The sequence below is a fragment of the Hoplias malabaricus genome, unplaced genomic scaffold (genome assembly GCF_029633855.1).
Source record: "Hoplias malabaricus isolate fHopMal1 unplaced genomic scaffold, fHopMal1.hap1 scaffold_320, whole genome shotgun sequence".
NCBI lineage: Eukaryota > Metazoa > Chordata > Actinopteri > Characiformes > Erythrinidae > Hoplias > Hoplias malabaricus.
Genome location: NW_027100811.1, coordinates 1 through 22500, shown reverse-complemented (window position 1 = coordinate 22500; position 22500 = coordinate 1). Strand labels below are relative to the sequence as shown.

The 22500-nt window shown below is 44.7% G+C and overlaps 1 protein-coding gene across 1 annotated transcript in view; it reads left to right on the top strand.

The window, feature by feature from the left end:
- The window catches only part of bnc2 (basonuclin zinc finger protein 2), a 29525-nt gene extending 7185 nt beyond the window's left edge, over nucleotides 1–22340 (top strand). Inside the window, exons 2-3 of the mRNA XM_066658633.1 lie at nucleotides 465–2779; nucleotides 18330–22340. Coding sequence (XP_066514730.1) covers nucleotides 465–2779; nucleotides 18330–19080 — 3066 coding nt within the window. The 3' untranslated portion in view covers nucleotides 19081–22340. The remainder of the gene's footprint in view (nucleotides 1–464; nucleotides 2780–18329) is intronic.
- Nucleotides 22341–22500: the final 160 nt, after the last annotated feature.

Sequence of the window (22500 nt, the reverse complement as noted above, 5' to 3'; positions counted from 1 at the left end):
GGTGTGTGTGTGTGTGTGTGTGAGCTCCCAGGGAGTCTCAGTTAGAGTTCACATCTTTCAGAGATGTTTTTGTTAAATGCTCTCGCAGCCAATACATCACTGTCTCACTCTAGATTCATGGCGACCCACTAATAAGCGAGGCTCAGCAAGCTTCCCCTTTGTTTGGAAAAGACTTTATGGAGCCGTGCCTGGGTCGCCTCGCTGTGTGGTTAATGGCTGCATCTGCATGCTTGGTTAAGGCTAAAATAGGAAGAGGAGGAGGAAGAGAAGGAAAGGATGGGATGGAAACCGTCGCCATTATCAGTCTTCGTACCTCGCTCCAGGGAAGCTTCCTCTCGCTGCCGAATCTCGCCCTCCTCCTTACCCTCTGCCCTCGCCCTCCTCCTCCTCAGTCTCCAGTTATTATGCAAAATCAATAAGTTTTTGTGTTTGTCTTCTCTCTCTTTCTTTGATATGGCCTCTAGGATGCTGCAGGCAAGGTGCTGGACCGCTGGACCATCATGTCCCGTGAAGAGGAGATCATTACCCTGCAGCAGTTCCTGCGCTTCGGAGAGACCAAATCCATCGTGGAGCTGATGGCGATCCAAGAGAAGGAAGGCCAGGCAGTCACGGTTCCCTCGTCCAAGACGGATTCCGGCATCAGGACTTTTATCGAAAGCAACAACCGCACCCGCAGTCCCGGGCTCCTCACACACTTGGAGAACAACAGCCCTTCCAGCATCCACCACTTCGAGAACATCCCCAACAGCTTGGCTTTCCTGCTGCCTTTCCAGTACATCAACCCGGTCCAGGCTCCAATGTTGGGCCTGCCCCCTAACGGCCTCGCCCTGGACCAAGCGGCCCTCCGACTTCGGGAGCCGAATCATCCCGGCCAGAGCGAGCCAGTGGAGAGCAGCGAGTCTGAAGTGTCTCTCTCACCCTTTCGCAGCAGCCAGAGCCCAGGCCAAGGTGCTATGGGATCCTTGCCCAATTCTATTGAGCCCAAAACAGAGCCTAACGGTGCGTCGCCAATCACCCCGAGCCCAGTCGCGCAGCAATCCCAGCAACAGCAAGCTCAGCAGCAGCAGCAACAGCAACAGACGCAAGGACAGCAACAGCAGGCCAACGCCTTGAATGACCACCAGAGCCACCAACACTTTGTGAAAAGCGAGCAGTCGAAAAGTATGACCCACTCTTCGTTTTCCTCCAAGATGCACCGTATGCGACGCATGGGCACGCCCTCTCGCAAAGGTCGCGTCTGCTGCAATGCCTGCGGGAAGACCTTCTATGACAAGGGCACCCTGAAGATCCACTACAACGCCGTGCACCTGAAGATCAAGCACCGATGCACCATCGAGGGGTGCAACATGGTCTTCAGCTCCCTGAGGAGCCGCAATCGCCACAGCGCCAATCCCAACCCTCGACTGCACATGCCCATGCTGAGGAATAACCGAGACAAGGACCTCATCCGCTCAGGCTCTGGCACGGCCACCCCGGTCATCTCCAGTGCCAAGAGCGGCTTCAGTTTAACCAGCCCTGGACGACCCCCGCTAGGCTTTGCGACTCCTCCTCTCGACTCGATGATGCAGAGCCCCCTGCAGAGTCCTCTGGTCTTCCCTTCTCTGAAATCCGTGCAGCCGGTTCAACCCGTGCCGCCTTTTTACCGTACGCTGCTGTCCCCTGCGGATATGGTCAGTCCCCCGGTCTCCCTGCCCACCAGTCCGATCTTGCCTACAACGACCAACAGCACCTCTCTCATGGAGCAGCAGCAGCAGCATATCCTAGCTGTCACCTCCAACAACACGCACATGTCTGAAACAGGAACGGGGGCTTTGACTCACCACCTTCCCATCACCCACAGCGCCCCAGAGTCTATCAACACTGACCCTACACCCAAAAAGAAGCCCCGCAAGTCCAGCATGCCCGTCAAGATCGAAAAAGAAGTGATCGACGTCGCCGACGATTACGACGACAAAGACGACGACGACGATGACAGCTGCCATCACCGTCATCCCTCGTCCCACCTCCACAACAACGTCAACGGAAACTGCAACAACAACAACAACAGCAGCAGCGGCCACCTGAGCGGAGGAAGTGGGCACCAGTCTCCTTCTCAAGACGAGATGAGCCCCGGTTTGGCGCTGAGAGGAATGCTGAGGCCGGATCCAGATGAGTGTCGAGGAGGCACGAGCGACGGAGGCACCAGCGAGCTGCGGTGCATGGGTAGCTTCACTTCAGAAGACCAGGACCACGAACGGGACTTCGAGAATGAATCAGAGACCTCCGAATCCAAGATGTTTTACCGGGACGAGATGATGGACACAGAAGAGCAGCGCAATGCCTCGGGAAGCCTGGACAAAGACAAGGAAGATGGGGAAGAAGAAGGCCAGCTGAGGAAAGATATGGAAGACAAGAGTCGCTCCTCACCGTCCCCTCATCAGCCAGTGATCAAAATCAAAGAAGAGCTCAGCGACCCCACCTATGACATGTTCTGCATGAGTCAGTACGGCCTCTACAACGGCGGGATGGCCGCCGCCGCCGCTGCTAGCATGGCTGCCCTGCATGAAAGCTTCATCTCCTCGATGGGCTATGGCTCCAGCCCCCCCAAGTTCCACTCCCAGTCTCCAGAGGGTGACCTGTGCTCCAGCCCAGACCCTAAGATCTGCTACGTCTGCAAGAAGAGCTTCAAGAGCTCATACAGTGTGAAACTGCACTACAAAAATGTGCACCTGAAAGAGATGCATGTGTGTACTGTGGCCGGCTGCAATGCTGCTTTCCCTTCCCGACGAAGCCGAGACAGGTGAGAAAAGATACTTAAAATACACTTAAAAATGATGGATCTACAAGGGTTCTGTGTTTAAAAAAAAAAACGGTTCTGTACCACACCTTTTAGAAAAGGGTTCTATACAACACCAAAAATGATTCCTCTGTTCTGGTTGGAACTGTTTTGGTGCCGTATAGAACCCCTTTCTAAAAAGGGGTCTACAGCACATTCTCAATCAATCTGAAGAACCCTTTAATCATGCTAAATGTTCTCCAAGTGTTCAGGGTTCTATATAGATCCATTCTCTTTAGTAAAACCCTTTATAGGACCATCGCTTGTAAGTGTGTAGGCCAAATTGAGTAGGTTGTGTGATGTGGTGTTTATGTTCTTTGAGACAGTGATTAAATGTGTAGTTATGTGGTACACACTGATGACGTGGGCATTGAAAACTCTGTCCTGACCTCGGTCTTCAGTCTGAATTGTCCTGTGACAAAAGGAGTTTTAATTTTTAACTAGGTTGCGTCATGGGGGAGCCACTGGTCTGTCTGTGGGCCACAAAAGACTCTTTGAGAACTCAAGACTCCTCTCTCCAAGGGAATCTCCAACCTGGAGAAACAGTGCAGCTTTGTCCTTCAGCGAGGGGACAGCTCACATGTTGTAGACCCCAAACAGACATCAACTTAGAGGTGGGATGGAACCCACATTGGCTCGGCATCATGGGCCGATGTATCCCACCTCTGACGAATTGATGGTTTTCTTTCAGGATGGCATTTTTGGGTTCTGCAGGTTGTAATGCTTCCCCGCACTTTTCCCTCCAGATTGGAGACTTCCTGGTACAGGCAAGTTGTAGGGTTTAACATTAACAGTTTAGAGCTTCAGAGATCCTCTGAGTTGAGTTGTTGAGGAATTTGTTTTTAACCCAATCCATGCAGTGAAACACACATTCACACACACTAGTGAACACAAGGGAGCAGTGAGCGGTTGGGGGTTGGGGGTTAGGTACCTTGCTCAAGGTCACTTCAGTCATGACCTGGCGGCTCTGGGGATCGAACCAACGACCTTCTGGTTACACACCCAGTTCCTCACCACCAGGCCATGGCTGCCCCCAGTGGATCTGAGTGGAAGCACAAACAGACCAGTACAGACAGTACCCCCTGAGACAGGTTGCCTTTAGAATCACTTTATTTCATGAAGCTGGGACCATCACGATATAAAATGCATGCTACATGCTGTAACATCCCTGACCAGAGTGAGAAACGAAAGCAGGCAGGTTACAGGACCGTGTTTATGTTTGTGATCATAATAATTACACACTTATGTTAGAGCCATCGCGGCCCACTCTGCTACAAGATAAAAGTTCATTGCCATCGACGCCGTCCCGGTTTTGTCTTTATCTGTGATGCCGCGTCTGGGGGAGAGTAATTATTAGCGTGCTAATGACGTGGTAACTGCTAGGGTATGTGTTGCCTGTCATGTTAGCGAGCGCAGGGAGATTCAGACGTTTATGAAATGCGTCGATAGCCCAGTTACCTGCAGCCGCTCACCTGTCACTCGCAGGTAGACGTGCATTTATTAGCGAAGGCTGCAGCCTGTCAAAGCCGCTGCATTCATTAACACATCGGGAGGTGTGTGTGTGTGTGTGTGTGTGTGTGTGGTTCTGTTCAGCTGTTAACACCTTCCCTAGGTTCAGACCTCAGAAATACATCGCCACTAACAGGTAGAGAGACGGCCTCCTGTCACCCACTGATGGCCCGAGTCGGTCCACTCCCCTGGAGCTGAGAGACACCCCTCTTACACACAGTCTCATGTTTAATGAAGTGACATCATCACAGATTTAGTGAATATCTCTAATATTTCTCATCCTGAGATGGTTGTTAGAATATTTTAAGACGAATTGATTTTTTTCTGGACGATTTTTGCTTGTTTTTACAAAGAAAATACCTTGTTACTTTGATAAATTATTGACTTTTTTATGAAACACGTAAAAGGATTTTCTGATGAAATAAGAGACTTCCTTTGTAGTTAAAAATCAATCAAACAAAGTGAATAGTGGAGAAATATGTTTAGTAAATGAAATATGTTCTCACCATCCGAGATCAGCTTTTACACCGCAGTCCATTTATTTATTCATTTTCAACTGAGCACCGGGGCAATGTATTATTTATTATTATTACAATACTATCACAGTCAATCAATAACGTATAATAATGTATAATAATAATAATAATAATAATAATAACTATGTGTAAATCAGTCAGTGATATTAGTCCTGTTCACTTTGTAATTGATACAGATTTGTTTTACACCGACCCCATGGAAGGCGTATTATTTGTTCCTAAAATATCATTACATTTTTTTTCCAAATTACATTTTAGTTTTTCAATTCAATCCCATTTTTCACATTTCCATTTTTCTGATTGTTTGTCTGTGGCAGCATTTTCTTTAATAAAATCCAGTTTCATCCACAATAGCTGAAAGAACAGCACATGTAAGAAAACAGAAAGAATGGACCGAGCCCCCTTTGTTCAGACTGTGTTTGCTGCAGTGAGCAGCGGCGGTGTGGCGCTCTCTGAGGCAGATGTTTCCGAGTCATTGGCGCTAGAGTAAAGACATGATCAAATCTTTCAGAGATGTTCTGTAATCTCTGTTTATCCAAAGACCCTCCTGTGATTAATGTTTGAGTCTTTCTCTAAATGCCTTTAACAAATCTGCCCCATCACTGATGACGGCCCCTGTCTCCTGACCCCTCTCTGCTCGGTGAAACCAGGCGAGAGGCACTAAGACTTCAGACTCAGAGCACAGCGTGTAGACAGCGCAGCCCTGTGTGTGATTTCTGTGGGGGATGGATACGAAGTGAACACCACACTCTGGATCCGCGAGCGGGGGCCGTGCGGCGTTGGGATGGATGCGCACAAAGACCAGAGGCATGTCAGGGGTTTGTAGCGAGTGCAGACACTAACCGAACACGTCCAAAGCGTCTGCAGAGAACGAGAACGTGTTTTTTGTTTTTAAATACACCTCCGTTCTGCACATTTCTGTCTGTATTTCTGAAATCAATCTGTGTTCCTCTTCTTCGCTGAAGTCCTAGGGCCCTGCTTTACCTGCTGTAAAATGAGTTGTAGAAAAGACACCGTAGTCGATGATTCCCACCTCGAGTTGATTAGGATTCGAGAGAAACACCGAGTTGGAATCGAGACACATTCACCGCACAGGAGTCTTTAGTTTGACTTTTAACCAAACCCCTCTACTTTCTGTGAAGCGTCTCTCTTTTTTTTGTGCTGAAAGAGTCGGGACGGCGTGGTTAAGCGTTCGGGAGAAAGAGGAGACGACCAAACCCACTCATTTATCTCATTCAGTCTCGCAGAGAGGAGATAAGGAGCTGCCTCTTCTCATCTGCTCTGGCGACAAGTGACAGTTTTATTTAGAAAATAAAGATGGAGAGCTTTAGCTGCGGTGCGTCCTCCCCCGGCCTTCGCTGTAATTTGCGAACAAAAGCCTCTCTGAGGTGCAGGGTTTATTCTGCATCCGTCCTTCCCCCCCTCTACCTCTATCTCTACCTCTGTCTCTCCTCCCTCACTCCCTCTCTCTCTCTGAAACGAGGTTTTATTAAGTTCCTGAGTGCGGTGGCATCTGTTCCCAGCCGCGTGGGTTCATTAGCGAACTGTAAACAGCGAACAGTGGCAAGGACCAGGGGAACGGCAGGTGGAGGGATGTTTTTTTTTTTTCAACACTCCATCCCTCGCTCCCGATGCAGATGTGGAGGTGTGTGTATGTGGCAAGCGGCGATACTGAAAAAAATCAAAAGAAACGTGCTGTTTTTGACAAAACCTCGGGGACCTGCCGCCCCCAGGCTTCAGCGGAGCTTCTGTCTCTTTCGCAAATGAAGAGACTGGAAAAAAACAGGCCACAATCTCTGACAGATGCACACTACACACACACACACACACACACTCAGACACACACTAACAAAGAGCTACGTGCACAAAGATCACTAGGCATACAAATGTACACTTACGCACGCAGAAAACCGAAGGGATTCTAACTGACACCTCCACACAACTTCAACGTCAACCTTCGCTAATTTTCCTGCGGGAGCGTCATCAAACGCCAGCAGATTTTAAAACAGGATTCAGGAGAGAGAGAGAGAGAGAGAGAGAGAGAGAGAGAGAGAGTAACAGCACACAGACAAACCCTTCATTCCTTTCATTTCCACTGAAACGCAGGCCATTAACAACAAGACATCCATTTCTCAGTGACAGGAAACAAGAGGCAAAAAACAGGCCTCAACAAATCAATACAATCAACCTCCTGTGTTTCAGTTCTTCAGACGCTCAAAGAGACATTTCCTCACCTCCAAAGTTCAGTTTTACAAGAAGCTTGCACTCTTCGCAATTAATACCAAGCCCATTCAGTGATGCTGAGGTGTGGACTCAGGGGCAGTAGCTCCCTGCGCTTGAGCATGCACTGATTTACTGAAATAAACTGTAAATTAAAAATGAAATCACCTCAAATCTACTGAATGTTTCTGAGATTTCTCATTCACACTTTAGAATAAGACTACACTCATAAAGGTTTATAAACCATTTAAAATCTCTTTACTAATGTTATTAAATATGTGGTTGCTGCATTAAAAGTAATTAATTGTTTATAACACAGAGATAGAAAGTGCAACAGTGACCTGGTGTTTGCCAAATAGTGACCTCACATCCGTCTACAGTTAACATTGCCAAATACTGACCTCACTGTGTGTCATCCATCAGTAGACATTAACCCCCTCAGAGGCAGCACAGATTTGTTAATGAGTTTAATCAATTAACCACTGATAGAGAGTCTTTTTAAACTTTGATGATAATGTAGCATTTACGTTAACGTGTGAAATAACTAAATTCACATTCTCAGCTCTGAGCTCATTCTTTAATTTCATATTTTCAGTAAAAAAAGGTCACTGTTGCCCTTTCTATCTCTGTGTTACAAATGATTATTCGTGACTTTTAAGGTGTTTACAACCTATTTAATAACTATGTAATAAGCCATTTATAAACTTTTATAAAATTTGTCTAATTTTAACGTGGTACTGATTATTCTCCTGTTTCTAAATAATATTTGACACTGTCCATTGGAAGTGATTAATCCATGGATTCCACTGGATAAATGCTAGATTTAAAATGGTTTCACTCAGTAAGAGAGAGTCCATTCACATTGATTTAGAGAGAAAACACCTCCCTGAAAGAAGAGCTTCAATAGCCTCAGCTTCCAGCAGCGATTCCCATCAGGAATCTGCTAGAAATGTTCTTCCGCTCGTCTAGGGTTTAGCCCAGAAGCTAATCCTAAACCCATTCAGTGATGTTAAAGTGTGGACTGGGTCCTGAGGACAGAGCCACAGGTTTTTCAGGTGTTTAACTGGAGGAGATGTTGTTGATTTCAGAGCTGAAACAAGAGTGTCACAGGATTCCCCTGTAATGACACTCATTCTGCTCTGTGGCTTCATCCTGTTTACGGCTGAAGTTCAGTAAATGATCATCCACTGACTGACACATGTTTGGGCACAGAGCTTTTAGGGTTCCAGATAGCTCTGAAACATATGCTCATCTGTTTATTCAGTTGTGTGTATATCGCTGACAATTCACTGAGGCCAGTGAATCATGTAACGTGATGATAACAGCAGAACAGCCTGGTCATGTCCAGAACGTATGTAGTGAGGTCTTGGCTGTTTGTGTTTAGCCTGAGCTTCCTAATGTTTCTTCTGGAAACACTTATCAGCGCAGAGCTCCATTAGCACAAACAGTGGAGAGACCCCTGCCAGAGGCTCTGGGGGAGAGGGGGTCTCTCTGCGGTGGCTACTGTAATCAGCACGTACGAGGGTCTCTCAGTGGAAAAGAGAGAAAGAGCCATTGCCGCGTCGTTCGGTGATTGATGCCTGCGACTGTAAGAATGCTCCTTGAGCTCCTTCACTTCTCAGAGAGGGTCTCTCCATGATCTCACCCGATTAACTCCAGTGTTCTCACTGAGAAGTTATGAGATTCATGTGATTATTCACTGATTTCTCAGCAGTTTTACATGTTCGAAGAACTTTAATTGCACCATCACACTGACAGTCTAAATAACTCCGTAAGAAAATAAAAAGAAACTCCAGCGCTTTCACCTTTAATTCCTCCGGGAGGATTAGACCCTACAGCGGTGTTTGAGCTAATGCAGGGGTAGAGCCACAGTCGTGTGTCAAACCACAAAAAAAAAACTACATTTAAATAAAGGATTTATTATTATTTACATTTCTTTTTATGACATATATCACACTAAAGAGAAGAGTGTTCCTCAGTGAAGACAATGCTTCTGTACAGAACCCACTCAGGACTCAGGACTTGACAAAAAATATTATTTAATGGAGTAAAATCATCTTAACTCTAGGTGATTTCTCTACTTTTTCTGTGCATTTTATAAACACTCCTCCTCTTTAAAAAACAATGTTTAAAAATGAATTACACAATAGACTGCTTCTCTAAATTAAATCATTAAAAACAGGTGAATAATCTCATAGTGTTCTTAAACATGTCTCACAATGAGGATGATTAGAGTCATCGACTAAAGATAAAACCCACAGTGCCTCAATATCCATTTCCTTATAAAACCCTAAAGTGAACGCTGGCGTTTAAAGCCGTAGCATGTGTTCAGGAGAAAGGAGAAGGAAAGGACGAGTCTCCGCTGTGAACACGGAGCCCCTCCTCTTCTCCTCAGCTGTGTTTTTTTCTTTTTGGATGTGACCGTGTTGCCCCTAAAAGCACGCTCTATTGTTTCCATATTTCCTGGCTCTGGACTCCCGGTGGCATCTGGGAGGGATTATAACTCCTGTGTTCCTGAGCACTGAGGGGTTATAAAGCACCGCTGTGGTATCAGACGATGGAGGAGTCCAGGGCTCGGTGTTCAGCATTTGATGGCCTTAAACATCCTCCTCCTGAATGAATTACAGTGATAAATAGGGCTCAGAGATTGTGTCCTCAGTGAGCGGCCAGTTTCACATTGTTCCTCAGATGGAGGTGTGTGAATGGACCAATAGAAACGGTCCAAACTCCTAAATCTTCTCCACAGTCTTCAGTCGAAGTTACATAGTGTTGCTGTCATCCACACATCGTTCCTGGGACAACATTCCCAAATTCTGTGTGATTTCAGTGATGAACGGCCCTTTAGAAATGGACAGAAGGTCATTAGACATTAACTGGTGTTGTCCTCCTCTTTCTCCTGGACACAGAGCGGACAGCGGATATGTTTTTACCCCGGGATCAGCTCTAAAGTGTGTGAAGCACGTGTGGAGTGTGAAACGGTGTCGGGTTAGAGTCAGGGCTAGGGCTAGGGCCGAGGATAAGGTTTAGGATTAGGCTCAGGTTAAAGACTTTAACGTGCTGCAAAAACATAACCCTTACACACTACTGCACTGATGTGTGTGTTACACACTCCTCAAACACAGCACCCTGCTTTATCTGTCGTTAATGTTTTACAGTATTTGAAAATATCACATGTTCCTTAGCATTACATTTTTACAAAGAATAGATGAAGAGAAATGAAAACAAATTCTCTCTGTAATCACCTTTCAAAATAAGAAGCTTACTCGTGTTTTACAGTTAGTTACACATTTATTACAGATTTATTACATGTTTTTATTAACAGAAATCACAAACACCAGTTGTCTTTTGTGAGAAATTAAACCTGGGTCGACCGGTAGAAACAGATTAACATTATTATTTTTACAGAAACATTTATCCCTTAATCAAACATTTGCAGAAGTTCTTTATAGTTTTTATAAATCGTACGATGAATGGAGCAGTGGAAATGGGATCAGAGCTGAGGTAAACAAACAGTTGCTCGTAATGAAGCCTGTAACAGCTCGGTAATGTAAACGTAAATCCGCATATTAACAGGCTCCGAATGCAGCGATAACTGGATGATTTATGATGGAGCTCAGAGCAGGAAGCTTTAAAAACACTGGAAACGCCTCATTCTCCGATGATTACAGTGTTAACAACTGGAGTCGGAGTAATGTCTTATACCTGTACATTATGCACTCGGCTCCATGAGGGATTTATGAGTTCGAGACGAACTCAGTCAGTGTTGACTCTAACAGTCTGAAGGTGGCAAACCGTCCTCAAAAATCATCAAGTTCATAACAACGCAGTGCCAGGGACCTTCTCCTTTATTTACATTAGTTATTATTCGTCGTTTATATTTAATCCCATCTCTGTTTTAGAGTTTACACTGTGAACATATTCAGTGTGTTTCTCGCTCTGAGACACCCGTGAGTTTATGTCTCTGGTTTAGATGCTGATAAAAACAGGGAAATACATTATTACCCCGGGTGTTATAACCCTGTTATAACCATGTTATTGAGCTGGACGCAATCTCAGATTTATTTCAGCGCAAAAGAAAGGGTTTTTACTCTTTAAACATTATTCAAGCTTGGATTAAAAACACTCCGGCACTCATACAGTCAATGTTTACAATTCCAAATGCTTTAAAACAGCTCTAATGTTTAATACATCTGTTATAAACAGTTATAGCTGTGTTTATAATGCGCTCCACTAGAAACACATCTCATCAGAATAAAATGGCTTCAAAATCATGTAGAAACAGGTTGAATATTTACACAATGTTCTTATATCAGCCTCTTAATGAGAAACGTAATGTACACAGAGCAGATATCAGTCGTTCAGACCTCTCCTCTCTCTCCGAACCCCGATAAACCCCCGCCTGTGTCCGGTGACCCTGAGTGTTAGCTCCGCTCCAGATCCCCGCGGTTCGCTAATGTTTCGCCTCCCAGCCTCGCGCTCACGGACAGAGAGAGTGAAGGTTAATTATATCTGAGATTTCTCCTCCGTTTCTCACCTGCCGAGTCAAAGCAGCCGAAAAGAAAAGCGCCCGAGTGTCAGCGAGAGACTGCTGCTGGAACCGAGCCTTCGGTGAGGACTGGAGCGGAGCAGAGGGTTATTTACTGATGCAGGGGCTCGGTTTGGCTTCGTGTTCATTGAAGTGTCCACCTTTAGTCAGTCGCTTTAAAACGGAGAAGACAAACATCATTCGGATTAAAAACTAAGGGCCTGTATTTTTTATTTCTTCACACGCTGATCTCGTTGGGTTCATTAGCATAGCGTTAAAGCAACACTGATTACTCATGGGCTCCCCCTACAGCTGCAGAGTGTACTTCACTTTTCTTACTAACTATTCATCCACGGCCCACCTCCTAAAGTTACAGCTGAGGAGTCACTGTTCTCCGTGTTACAGCTCAGAGCAGCAACGATGTCGAAGCCGTAAGTTGAAGGCAAAATCGGCCGAGTGTAGCTCCATTGTTACTGAGTCAGAAACAGCAGAACCCAGTAAAATAAAAGGCTGTGTGACTCAGCTGGAACAGAGGGTCGCTCCTGGAAGAGACTGGTCAAAATCACTGCTTGATAAATGACTGCTGGACGTTGTGAAGCTAAATACGGCTCTGTTTTTACAGCTGTTCACTTTCTAATTAAAGGAACATGAGCTGGTCGCTGGATAATTTTGAAACCACGTGGGCAGCTGCCACAGTAACACACTTATCGGTGTTTGTCAGACATTATCAGCCGATCCAGAGCCATTTCTGTGTGTTGCGCTCAAGCCTCATCAGGAACCAGAAGGAATAACTGTGACAGAGTGACCTTCCGTTAATCCACAGAGCTCCATCCTGTGCCTGTGATATTCCTCAAAATCCAGAAGTGATCCTTTCACTAATGCCCTGGCCATCAAACCTTCACAGCAATGTTCCAGGAGAGCAGAGACCGTTCCGCAGTGGAGAGAGGAACACACTCCTGATTCATGCCCGGTTTTTAGTTTATTTTATAATGTGTACATTTTTAAAACGCTGACTCATAATTAAACCACATTTGGCCACAATTTTCTCCCATAATTCGTTACTTTTACAGAATCCAGTCGCTGCTATTGAGTTCAGAAGGTAGATTACATTTATCCCTCCATTTATCTCTTAAAATGTTGTTGCTGTGAGCTGCGCTTCAGCGTTCATTTCTCCGTTAAAGCGTCTGTGTGTAAATCTCTCCCTGAACCTTTAACTCTCCAAATGAAAAGACTTTAATATAAAAATCATCAAAACAACCCTGAGACGTTAGAATAAAGAGCGGTTTCCTCTCGCCACTGTGTCATGAACATCACACACGACACATTTATCTCCCTCAGAAACACAACTTTACTGCTGTGATTATGTTTCTAATGAACAGACGCCGATAACGTGCTGATCTCACACTGATCCTTTAATTTAGGTTTCAGTAGCCACCAGTAACAGCTGCAGTCTTAAGAAGAGACAGTGCCACTGATCACGATTAATCACAGCTTCTTTATTTTTAATCAATAAACAGCCACACATTTGAATCTAAACACCTTTACCTGTTTTAACAAGACTGCCCCCACGTGGGGGACCCACTCTATGGACCATAAACCAGTCCATTTAGGGACGACCTAGCGGTTTGATTCTTCACCTCCTGTGAGTCTGTGTAAAAGCAGAGAGGAAATGCTCAGTAATCTGACCCCTCCCGTAAAGATCTGCCCAAACTTTAGCCGCTCAGTAGGTGGATGATGGGTTCCCCCGGTGACCGCTGCAGTGTGGTGGAGATGGGTTTAAGGTGGCAGTGAAGCTCAGAAGGTGATTAATGGCGTCCACCTCCGTCAGCCCACTGCAGAGCTCTCTCTAATGACCCGCGCCGAGAGAAAACGATAAACAAAAAAAAAAAATAAAAACACAAGCTGGAAACAAAGCGCCTCCTCGTCGCCGGGTTAACGCCACTCTCCCCTCCCTCCTCCCCTCATCCCACTCTCCCCTCTCTCCTCTTTTCTTCGTCTTGGCATTACGAGTCATTTAGCGTCGCCAGCTAAAGATGATTAACGCTTCCCGGGACGAGACGCATTAGGAGCCGCTCTCCTCCTCCTCCTCCGCCTCCTCCGCCTCTTCTTCCGACTGGAAATGGCCTCTCCCGAGACCCCGCCTCCAGCTTTTTGGGCAGAGATGAGCCTGTCAATTTGGTTTGGCTGCCACATTAGAGCTGGGGGGATGGAGAGAGGGAGGGAGGGAGGGATGGAGGGATGGAGGGAGGAGTGGTAGGGGAGAGGGAAATGAGGCAGGAAGGCTAACGCTGATGGATGAAAGGATAACTGGTCTGGAGTGGAGGGTTAGACACAGACCTTTAAACTAACCCTCCTCAGTCATGTGTTCATTTGAGTAAATGAAGGAGTGAGTGAGTGAATGAGCTGGTGATTCGTGTGAGATGCACGTCGTAGATGAAATAAAAACGTAGAGGTGTTGCTCCTGGAATCGATCACAGATCTGATCAATAATCAACTGATTCGTTAAAGGCTTAGGATTAGAATCAGGTTTAGTGCCGAGATCGGGATTAGTCTTGTTTTAATGCATTTATAAACAAGTTCTGTGTAGTGTTATATTTCATTTAAAACTGAAGGACGACGCGTTGCCATGGTTACTGCTAATCAGACTCTGTAAACAATGTGTAAACAATGTGTAAACAATGTGTAAACACTGTGTATATTGTGTGAGTGTGTTTATGTGTTTGTGTTTAACCAGATGCTAGTTAGAGCTTATGAGCAGTGTAAGGGTGTTGTTTTAAGGGGCGGGGGTATGCAAATGAGGGCTCCGCCCACCAGAGCATCATGGACAGCAAATAACTCATATATCAGTGCATCGGGGACAAACTGAGGCCCAAAGTCAAATTCATTTCCAACATCTGGAATCTTTAAACAACGTATTGACGATGTTACTTTTAAAATTTAAATACATTTAAATATTAATTTGAATACATTCATTTGTGTGGATCTGTAAACGTGCTCTGCTCTCTCAGAGTACATCACACGGCGGCTTGAAATACCATCAAACCCACCACCACCAGGAGAAGTGAGTAACACTGACGATCTGTTACAGCGCCCCCTGTCAAGGAGGGCGGGACCTGAAGGGTCAGTTCTTGAAGTCGATGACGGACGCAGGAGAAACGGTCAGTGTAAGGATCTGAGGGACTCTGTCTCCGCTCGTCCTCCCTCGGCCCACTTTGGGTCGGTACTGACCACTGCCCCGTAACACCCCACAAAGCTGGGCGCTGGAGACTGGCCACAACATTATAACCATCAGATCCTTACACTGACCCTTTCTCCTGCGTCCGTCATCGACTTCAAAAAGTGGCCCTTCACTCTCTGGCAGATATATCCCCCACAATGCCACAGGGGGCGCCGTAACAGGCCGTCAGTGTGACCCAAGTGACCTGGAGGGGGTTTTAAACATCCACCACAGTAGACAGTGCGCAGCAGCGCGTGTCCTGGACGCTGAGGACGCTCTGGTGGCCGGAGGCTTTATAAATTCTCTCTGAACAGAAAGGGTCCCTCTACTGGGTTTTGAATGTATTTCTACTTCTTGCAGGAGAGTGTCGGATAGGGAGGTAAATAATTAAAGGGACCCTTTTTGACCGCAGCTCCATGGCACTGCTGGTAAGCTCTACTACACACTGTGCATCTACCATTAGCTTGAAGCTTACCATTCTTACGACTGACCCACCTCTCCCTGTTTTGCATGGAACCCTGCCTCCCCCCTCACACACACACCCCTCCCCCCATGATTTCAGACCCGCCTCCACAGCTCACCACCCTCGCCCCAAAGCCATGTGATGCTCTGTTTGTTTCTTTCTCTCTTTTTTGATCATGTTTTAAGTTTGCACTGGAAAGCAGCTCCATCTGTCCATGTCTTGGCTGCAGCTGAATGGCCCTGTGTTTGTTTTGGTCGTTGTTTTGTTTGTGTTTGTTTGTCAGAGGGCAGAATAGTCACGATTCATCAAGTGCATGTACGTAATAGGGTTCTGAGGTCCTGCTGGAGTCCGTCAGTGAGTAAAGAGCCCACGCCTCTGTCCCTGTGTTTGTCGGAGGTGGGGGTGGGGGGGGGGGTAGTTACTGCATGTCCTGAGTGACTTCCTAAAGGGGGCGCTACTCCTACTCAATAAATGAATTCACTACAAGACTCCGTAAATAACAACACACTCACCACTCGTTTAACCCACTCCCTACATGTTATAAACCCTTAATAACACTCGGACTGTATCAGTGCCGACTGAGACACTTTCTCAGTGTTTGGACGTCGTTTTAAACGCAGTAATGTGTAATAAACAGCGCTATACAGTCTACTGCACGGTTATAAATGTTTATAGCTGTCATTATAACACTTCAGACATGTGTTATAAACGTGTTTATAGACAGATATTCACGAATTGAGGTGTGTTATCACAATTATTTTAACTTTATAAAGTAAATTACCTTCTCAATTAAATAAAGGTATTACTTTATTTTGGTAAAAATAGTCAAATGTAGTAAAAAATCCTCTTAGAATCAATAAAAGACCTTTTAAAATGTCTACTCTTTTATTAAAAGTCTTACTTTATTTTTTATAAAACTCTTTTATATTTAGTAAAATTCTTAAATGATTTACTAACCCAAGTCTAATATAAAAAGGCAGATATTATGATTTTTTTTCAGTAAAAGTCTAATTTAATTAAAGTTATTTTGTACAGACCTTTAATAAAATTCAGATAGAAATGATTAATTAAATCTTTTTACTTTTCACTAAATTATTTACTCACATTTTTACTAAAACATTATTTAATACAAGTGCATTATGTGAAGTAAAAGTCAAATTCCAAATAGTAAACATCATTATTCAGTAACATTTTACTCTATTTAATAGATTTAATAGTTAGTTTATTTAGTAAATATCCCATTACATTTATTACAGTTTCTACATTTAATCAAAGTCATATGAATAAGGCAAATATCTTAATTGTTTAAATAAAAGTCTTGTTTTATTTCATTAAAATTAATTTATTTTATATTGTTTACTGATTTTCTCAAATGAAATTGTAGTTAATAAAAGTCCTAATGTATGATATAAGACACCTACTCTATTCAATGAGTCCTACTTTATATAATAAAAGTCTTTCTAAATTTAGTAAAATCCCCACTATACATTTAATAATAAAAGTACTATATTATAAAGTAAATGTGTATTTTTTTTATTCTATTTTATTTAGGAAGAGTACATTTAATGTTTATATATAGCACCTACATTATGTATTAAAAGTCTTTTGTATAACTTTATTCAGTAAAAGTACTGCTATAATCAGTAAATTCATACTTTATTTGGCAAAGGTTTATTTTTTTCATAAAATCCTACATTTCTCACTAGAGTCTTTATTAAACTCGATACAGTAAAAGTCTCTGTGAAGAGCAGGTGATGGAGAGAGAATGTGATGTTCGTCTCGGTGTCGCCGCGTGTGATGTGATATCGTTATTAAAGCGAGGTCTACATGAGGCACTAAGTGTTCTGGGGTGAGGACACCTCCGGCGCGAGTCGATGCATTAAGGCCACGCAAGAGTCTGCGCTAATACACTGCTAATACGCGGCTAATACGCTAATACGCTATCAAGTTCCCCTCCATTATCACATTACCACAGCTCCAATCAATTGATAAACTCCCATTCACTCAATGTGCTGCAGTATTTAATCCAGTCAGGAGTCAATTGGATTGGAGCGAGAGCAGCTGACAGGGGTAAACACGTTATCTCTCTCCTCCCTGTCTCTCTCCGTCTCTCTCTCGCTTTTTACTCTCTGCTATTAACCTCCTCACAGAAGCGTAAGGCCCTGTTTAATACGGGTTCAGTTCAGGAAATTATAAAGCTATTAGCCTCAGAATTAGCAACTAATTAATCACAGCTATAAAAATCAAGCCCAACGCTGGTGAAGGCAGGTGGCAGGCGACGTCTAAAGTGTTGAGATGGAATCGTTTTGTCCACAGAGCTCCTACGAGTCTCGTGTGTGACGCAGTGATGATAAAAACAGCCCAAGCCTGAGTAGAGGCTGTTTGCTGCGCTGCGTCGTGCTGTAACTCTGCTTATTAAGGCTTAGTAAGACGCTATAACATCTTTATTAACATCTGTCCCCTTTATGACACGATAACTGCACTCATCAGAGCGCTGCAGCATCGTTTTACTGCATTATCACCTTTAACGTGTTTGTAATGAAGTGTTCTAATGCACTCTTATAGCATGTTATGCATGTTTTTATAACTGGTGTTATAAGGTGGTCATAAATGATGTGTAACACTTTAACAAAGCAATATATATAAAGTTTAAAAAGTAGGTTGTGTTTATTTAAAAGTTTATTATAATAAAGTGATTCACAGAGTCAAAGGAAACAGTGATAAACAATGAATTAAAACGAAGAATAAAGCGAAAAAAAGACACGATTAACATGATTCAAACATGAGGACATTCCTGATTCAGAAAGAGCTTTGCACAGATGACAGTAAATTAAATGTAAAACACAGACGCTGTGTAAGAGCTAAAGTGCCGTTACAGGACACTGACTCGTGCAGAAAGTTCAGAGACTCAGAGAAAGCTCCTGAATGTAGAGAACAGTAAAGAGACGTATCAGCGTCTGAACGCAGGGCGCCGTTCCAATGCTCCATTTCTTAGTTTCTAATGTTTTGGTCCTGTTTCTGAACCCCGTTCTCCTCCTCCACAGACACAGCTCCAACATCAACCTGCACCGCAAACTGCTGACCAAAGAACTGGACGACATCGTGATGGACCCCCAGCTCACGCCGCTGCCCAAGGACCTGCGCACCGAGTTCCTGGCCAAACTTTACGGAAGTGGGCCCTACCACCATCACCACCATCACCACCACCACAACCCCACCCACCACCACCCACACTACCCCCACCTCCACCACCAACACCATTTCGGCCTGGAGGCCGCAGCGCGGGCCCAGAGGAGCGAGGCGGCGGGGTCTCCGGAGTACCATCACCACGGCGACGGAGACGGCTACCGCGGCAACGAGGACTACGCCGTGGTCCTGGACCTGAGCACGACTTCCAGCGTCCAGTCCAGCGGCAGCGTCCGCTCGTCTCGGGATTCGGACGAAGGGAGCGACGAAGGGATCCTACTGGACGAGCTGGAGGGAAGCGAAGAGGAGGGTGGGGCCACGGAGCCCAAGGGGGAGGAGCTAAGGGCCTCTGACCCCGCCTCCTCTCCGTCCCTGGGGGGAAACGGCAGTAACGGTAATAACAACACAAACGGGGGCATCTTATGCACCATCTGCCACAAAATGTACAGCAACAAAGGCACCCTAAGGGTCCACTACAAAACGGTCCACCTCCGAGAGATGCACAAGTGCAAGGTTCCCGGCTGCAACATGATGTTCTCGTCCGTCCGGAGCCGGAACCGTCACAGCCAGAACCCCAACCTGCACAAAAACAGCAGCACCGTGGAGTAGCTCCGCTCCGGAACCCCTCGCCCCGCAGACCCACACAGAACCACGGTTCCCGCTCTGAACAGACAGAACAGCGTTCCCGAACCCGGACCGGGTGCTCCCGCTGACGCCCGTCTCCAAACACAAACAAAACACGGAAAAGGACGTTCCGGAATTCCCTCAAAATGTCCTCTCCTTCCCGCCTCTTCCAATCCGCCCTTTTGACTTCTTTACGTTCCTTCTTTGGAAGAACTTTTGAACTTTTTGGAGCAAATTCCAAAAAAAAAAAAAAAAGAATAAATAAATCCCAACTTAACCTTTTAACTTTTTGACCCCCTCCCCCTCAAATTATTGCCCCCCTCTTTCTCTTCTTCTTCTTCTTCTTCTCCTGTTTTTTTTTTGGTCCGACTCCCAAAGAAGCTCCTCAGACTCTTTGTGTGTGACTGTTGCCTGCGGAACAAAAAAAATAATAACGATGAGAAAAAAGTGAAAAAAAAAAACAAACTCAGACGAGTCTCTCCTTGTTGTATTTGTGTAACGATAGCTTTTAAACCGAAAAAAACCCACGAAAAACAAAAACAAATGCGAGTGCCGTACGTAAGCATGGAATGGGCGTAAAACGTTTGTAAATAATGTCCTGAGAGGTTTCTCCTGCTTTTCTTTTGTTTTTGGCTTTTATTTTGGTGTAAAACAGTTGTATCGATGGTCATTTTTCGGTTCCTTTCTTCTTTGGACTTTGTTTCGGTTCCGGTTCGAGTTTGGGGGCGGGTCTTATGTTACAGTACAATACTTCCAGCTCTAAAAGTCAGTGTAGGCGAGAAGAGGTAGCATCTTACTAGCATTAAATCATTTATATTAGCTTCAAGAGAAAAAAGAAAAGAGAAAAAAAAGACAAAGTATCCCTTGCTTTTTAACGGAGAAGAGAAAACCGAGCCGTGGAATCGTGATGTTTTTATGTGTGTGAGGTTTTGCGCGGGGAGTGGCATGCTTCAGGCTCCCCACCCTTTTCCTTTCACTCCTTTTCCTGTCGTTCATCGCTGCGGTCGGAGTCGGGCTTTGCACTTTGTGACGGTTGGAGCGGGACGAGCGCGAGGGAGGGGCGCGAGAGGCGCGAGAGACGAGGGGTTAGACACATTACAAACACAAAGGTAACACTTTATTTAAGGTCATTCTTTAAAGGAGCACGTGGTCATTTTCTCAGAGACTCTGACGCCCCCTTCTGGGCGACCCGCTCTGTCCGGCGCTCCCTGACGACGCACTGCTCCTTTAACGTCAAACCAGGTTTCGGTCTAAAGCCCCAGTTTTGAGACACGTTTGTAAACAAGCTTATAAACGTGTTATAAACCTGTATATCTCTGTAAAGTGTTTATAAGTCCTCCTGTAAACAAGTTGATTAACTGTTTGTTGAACTCAGCTCCACTGTCTATATTCGACGTATTATTATAAATCTAGGAATAAAACAGAAATATTTAAAGATTCCTTTAATCAGGTCCTGAACTCTGTTAATAAACGGTCACACGTTGCTTCTGTGACTTGTTCTGAATTTGTTTGTTTGTGCTTTCATTCAGAGCTCATAAGGAAAGGTGTTTACAGCGAGAATAAACAAATAAACGATGATAATTAGATGCTAATTAATTTTGCTCACAAAAGCGGTTTATCTACTGTCCCCTGCACGTCTGAGCTTGTTTACAAACAATACACTGATGTTTACTGGGGTGTTATTACTAGTTATTGATTATTGATCATTGCCTGATCATCGTTAACGGAATTGATGAAGAAGCCAGGCCTTAAAATGAAGTGTTACAGAGAAAACTGAGAAACAAACAGATAACACGAGCCACAGAGACCCTCACAGAGGCCAGGGGGACTGTACAGAACCTTCTGTGGTTCTACATAAGTATTAAAGGGCCAGTCCCAGCCCCAAACAGACCAATAAGAGTCTAACGCCCATAGAGTATTACCCCCCACACCACACACACACACACACACACACACACACACATACACAGAGCCCCACCCCCAGGTCAAACCCACTCTCCTGTGTGTGCTGTGGGTGAGTGTACATACATTTTCATCTCTGTCCAGACTTTTACTCTACAAACCGCCTGCTTCTTAACAACAACCAGTGAAGTGTTTACAAAGTAAGAGTCCCCCTGAACTCTCTGTATTCTCTCAGTGTATTTTATCATCCACAAGCTGCTCTACGGAGCCCCTGAAGGGACAGGGATTATTATTATTATTATTATTATAATTATTATTATTATTATTAAATAAATACGTATTAAATTATTATTAAACAGCTGGTCAGCACCAGAAACTATTACTTGATAATATTTAGTGGCCACAAGAAGTTCTGGGCAGCAGATATTATTTTGTTAGCACATGATATTATAAAATTACACTAGAAACACGTACTGAGTACGATCCAGTGAACATTATAAAGTGTTCAGTGAGTTCTAGATAATATTAATACACAACAATATTAGTATCTGGTGCTAACCTTTTATTATCTTGTGCTCACATCAAATATTGTGTCCTTGTCTTTTCAGGGGCTCCGAAATTCTCAGTATTAATCAGAGCACGTTTAAATACAATGGGTTTTGTAGCAACATTTTAGAGCCTGGAATTTTAGGTTCCCTAGAGAATGTGTGTGTGTGTGTGTGTTTGTGTGTGTGTGTCAGAGAGAGAGAGAGAGAGAGACAAACATATTTCAAATCTAAACCTCCACAGAACTAGAACCTTCATGTTTGAGAGTGTTTGGTTCTATCTCTGAAAGGGGGAAATGGAACCCATGGAACCTTTAATATGAAAGTGCTGTGATGTTCTTTAGGATAGACCAAGATGTCTTTAAAGAACCAAGGTGCCATGCTGTTCTTTTGTTCTCTACAGAACCTTTATCATAGGGCACTGATGAGGAGAACCACACTGAAACATGCACGGGTTCTCTGTTCCTCTGTCTAAGAGAACCCTTTTCTCTAAGAGCGTGTGATGAGATGCTCTCAGTCTGGGCTTCTGTTTTATTCCTGAGTTATAAAGACTCTGCTGTGATTTGAGGAGCGCCGTGGGCGAGAGAGATAGACCAACAAGAGGAGAGAGAGAGAGAGAGAGAGAGAGAGAGAGAGAGAGAGAGAGAGAGAGAGAGAGAGAGAGAGGAAGGATAGGACAAAGAAAAGAGTGAAATGGAGAGATGGAGCATCATTAAAAATATGCTGCAGCATCGTACACCTGGAGGCGTTCTCTCCACTTTCCCTCCCTCCACTTATTTCTCTCTCTCTCTCTCTCCCTCTCTCCTCTCTCTCTCTCTCTCTCTCTCTCTCTCTCTCTCTCTAATAACTCACTTGTCACTTCATTACCTTCAAAGACGCTGATGTTGCTGACAAGAGCGTGTCACACCCCTCCTCCGTTTTCCTCTTTTCTTTTTCTTTCCTCCTGTTTTCCCCTCAA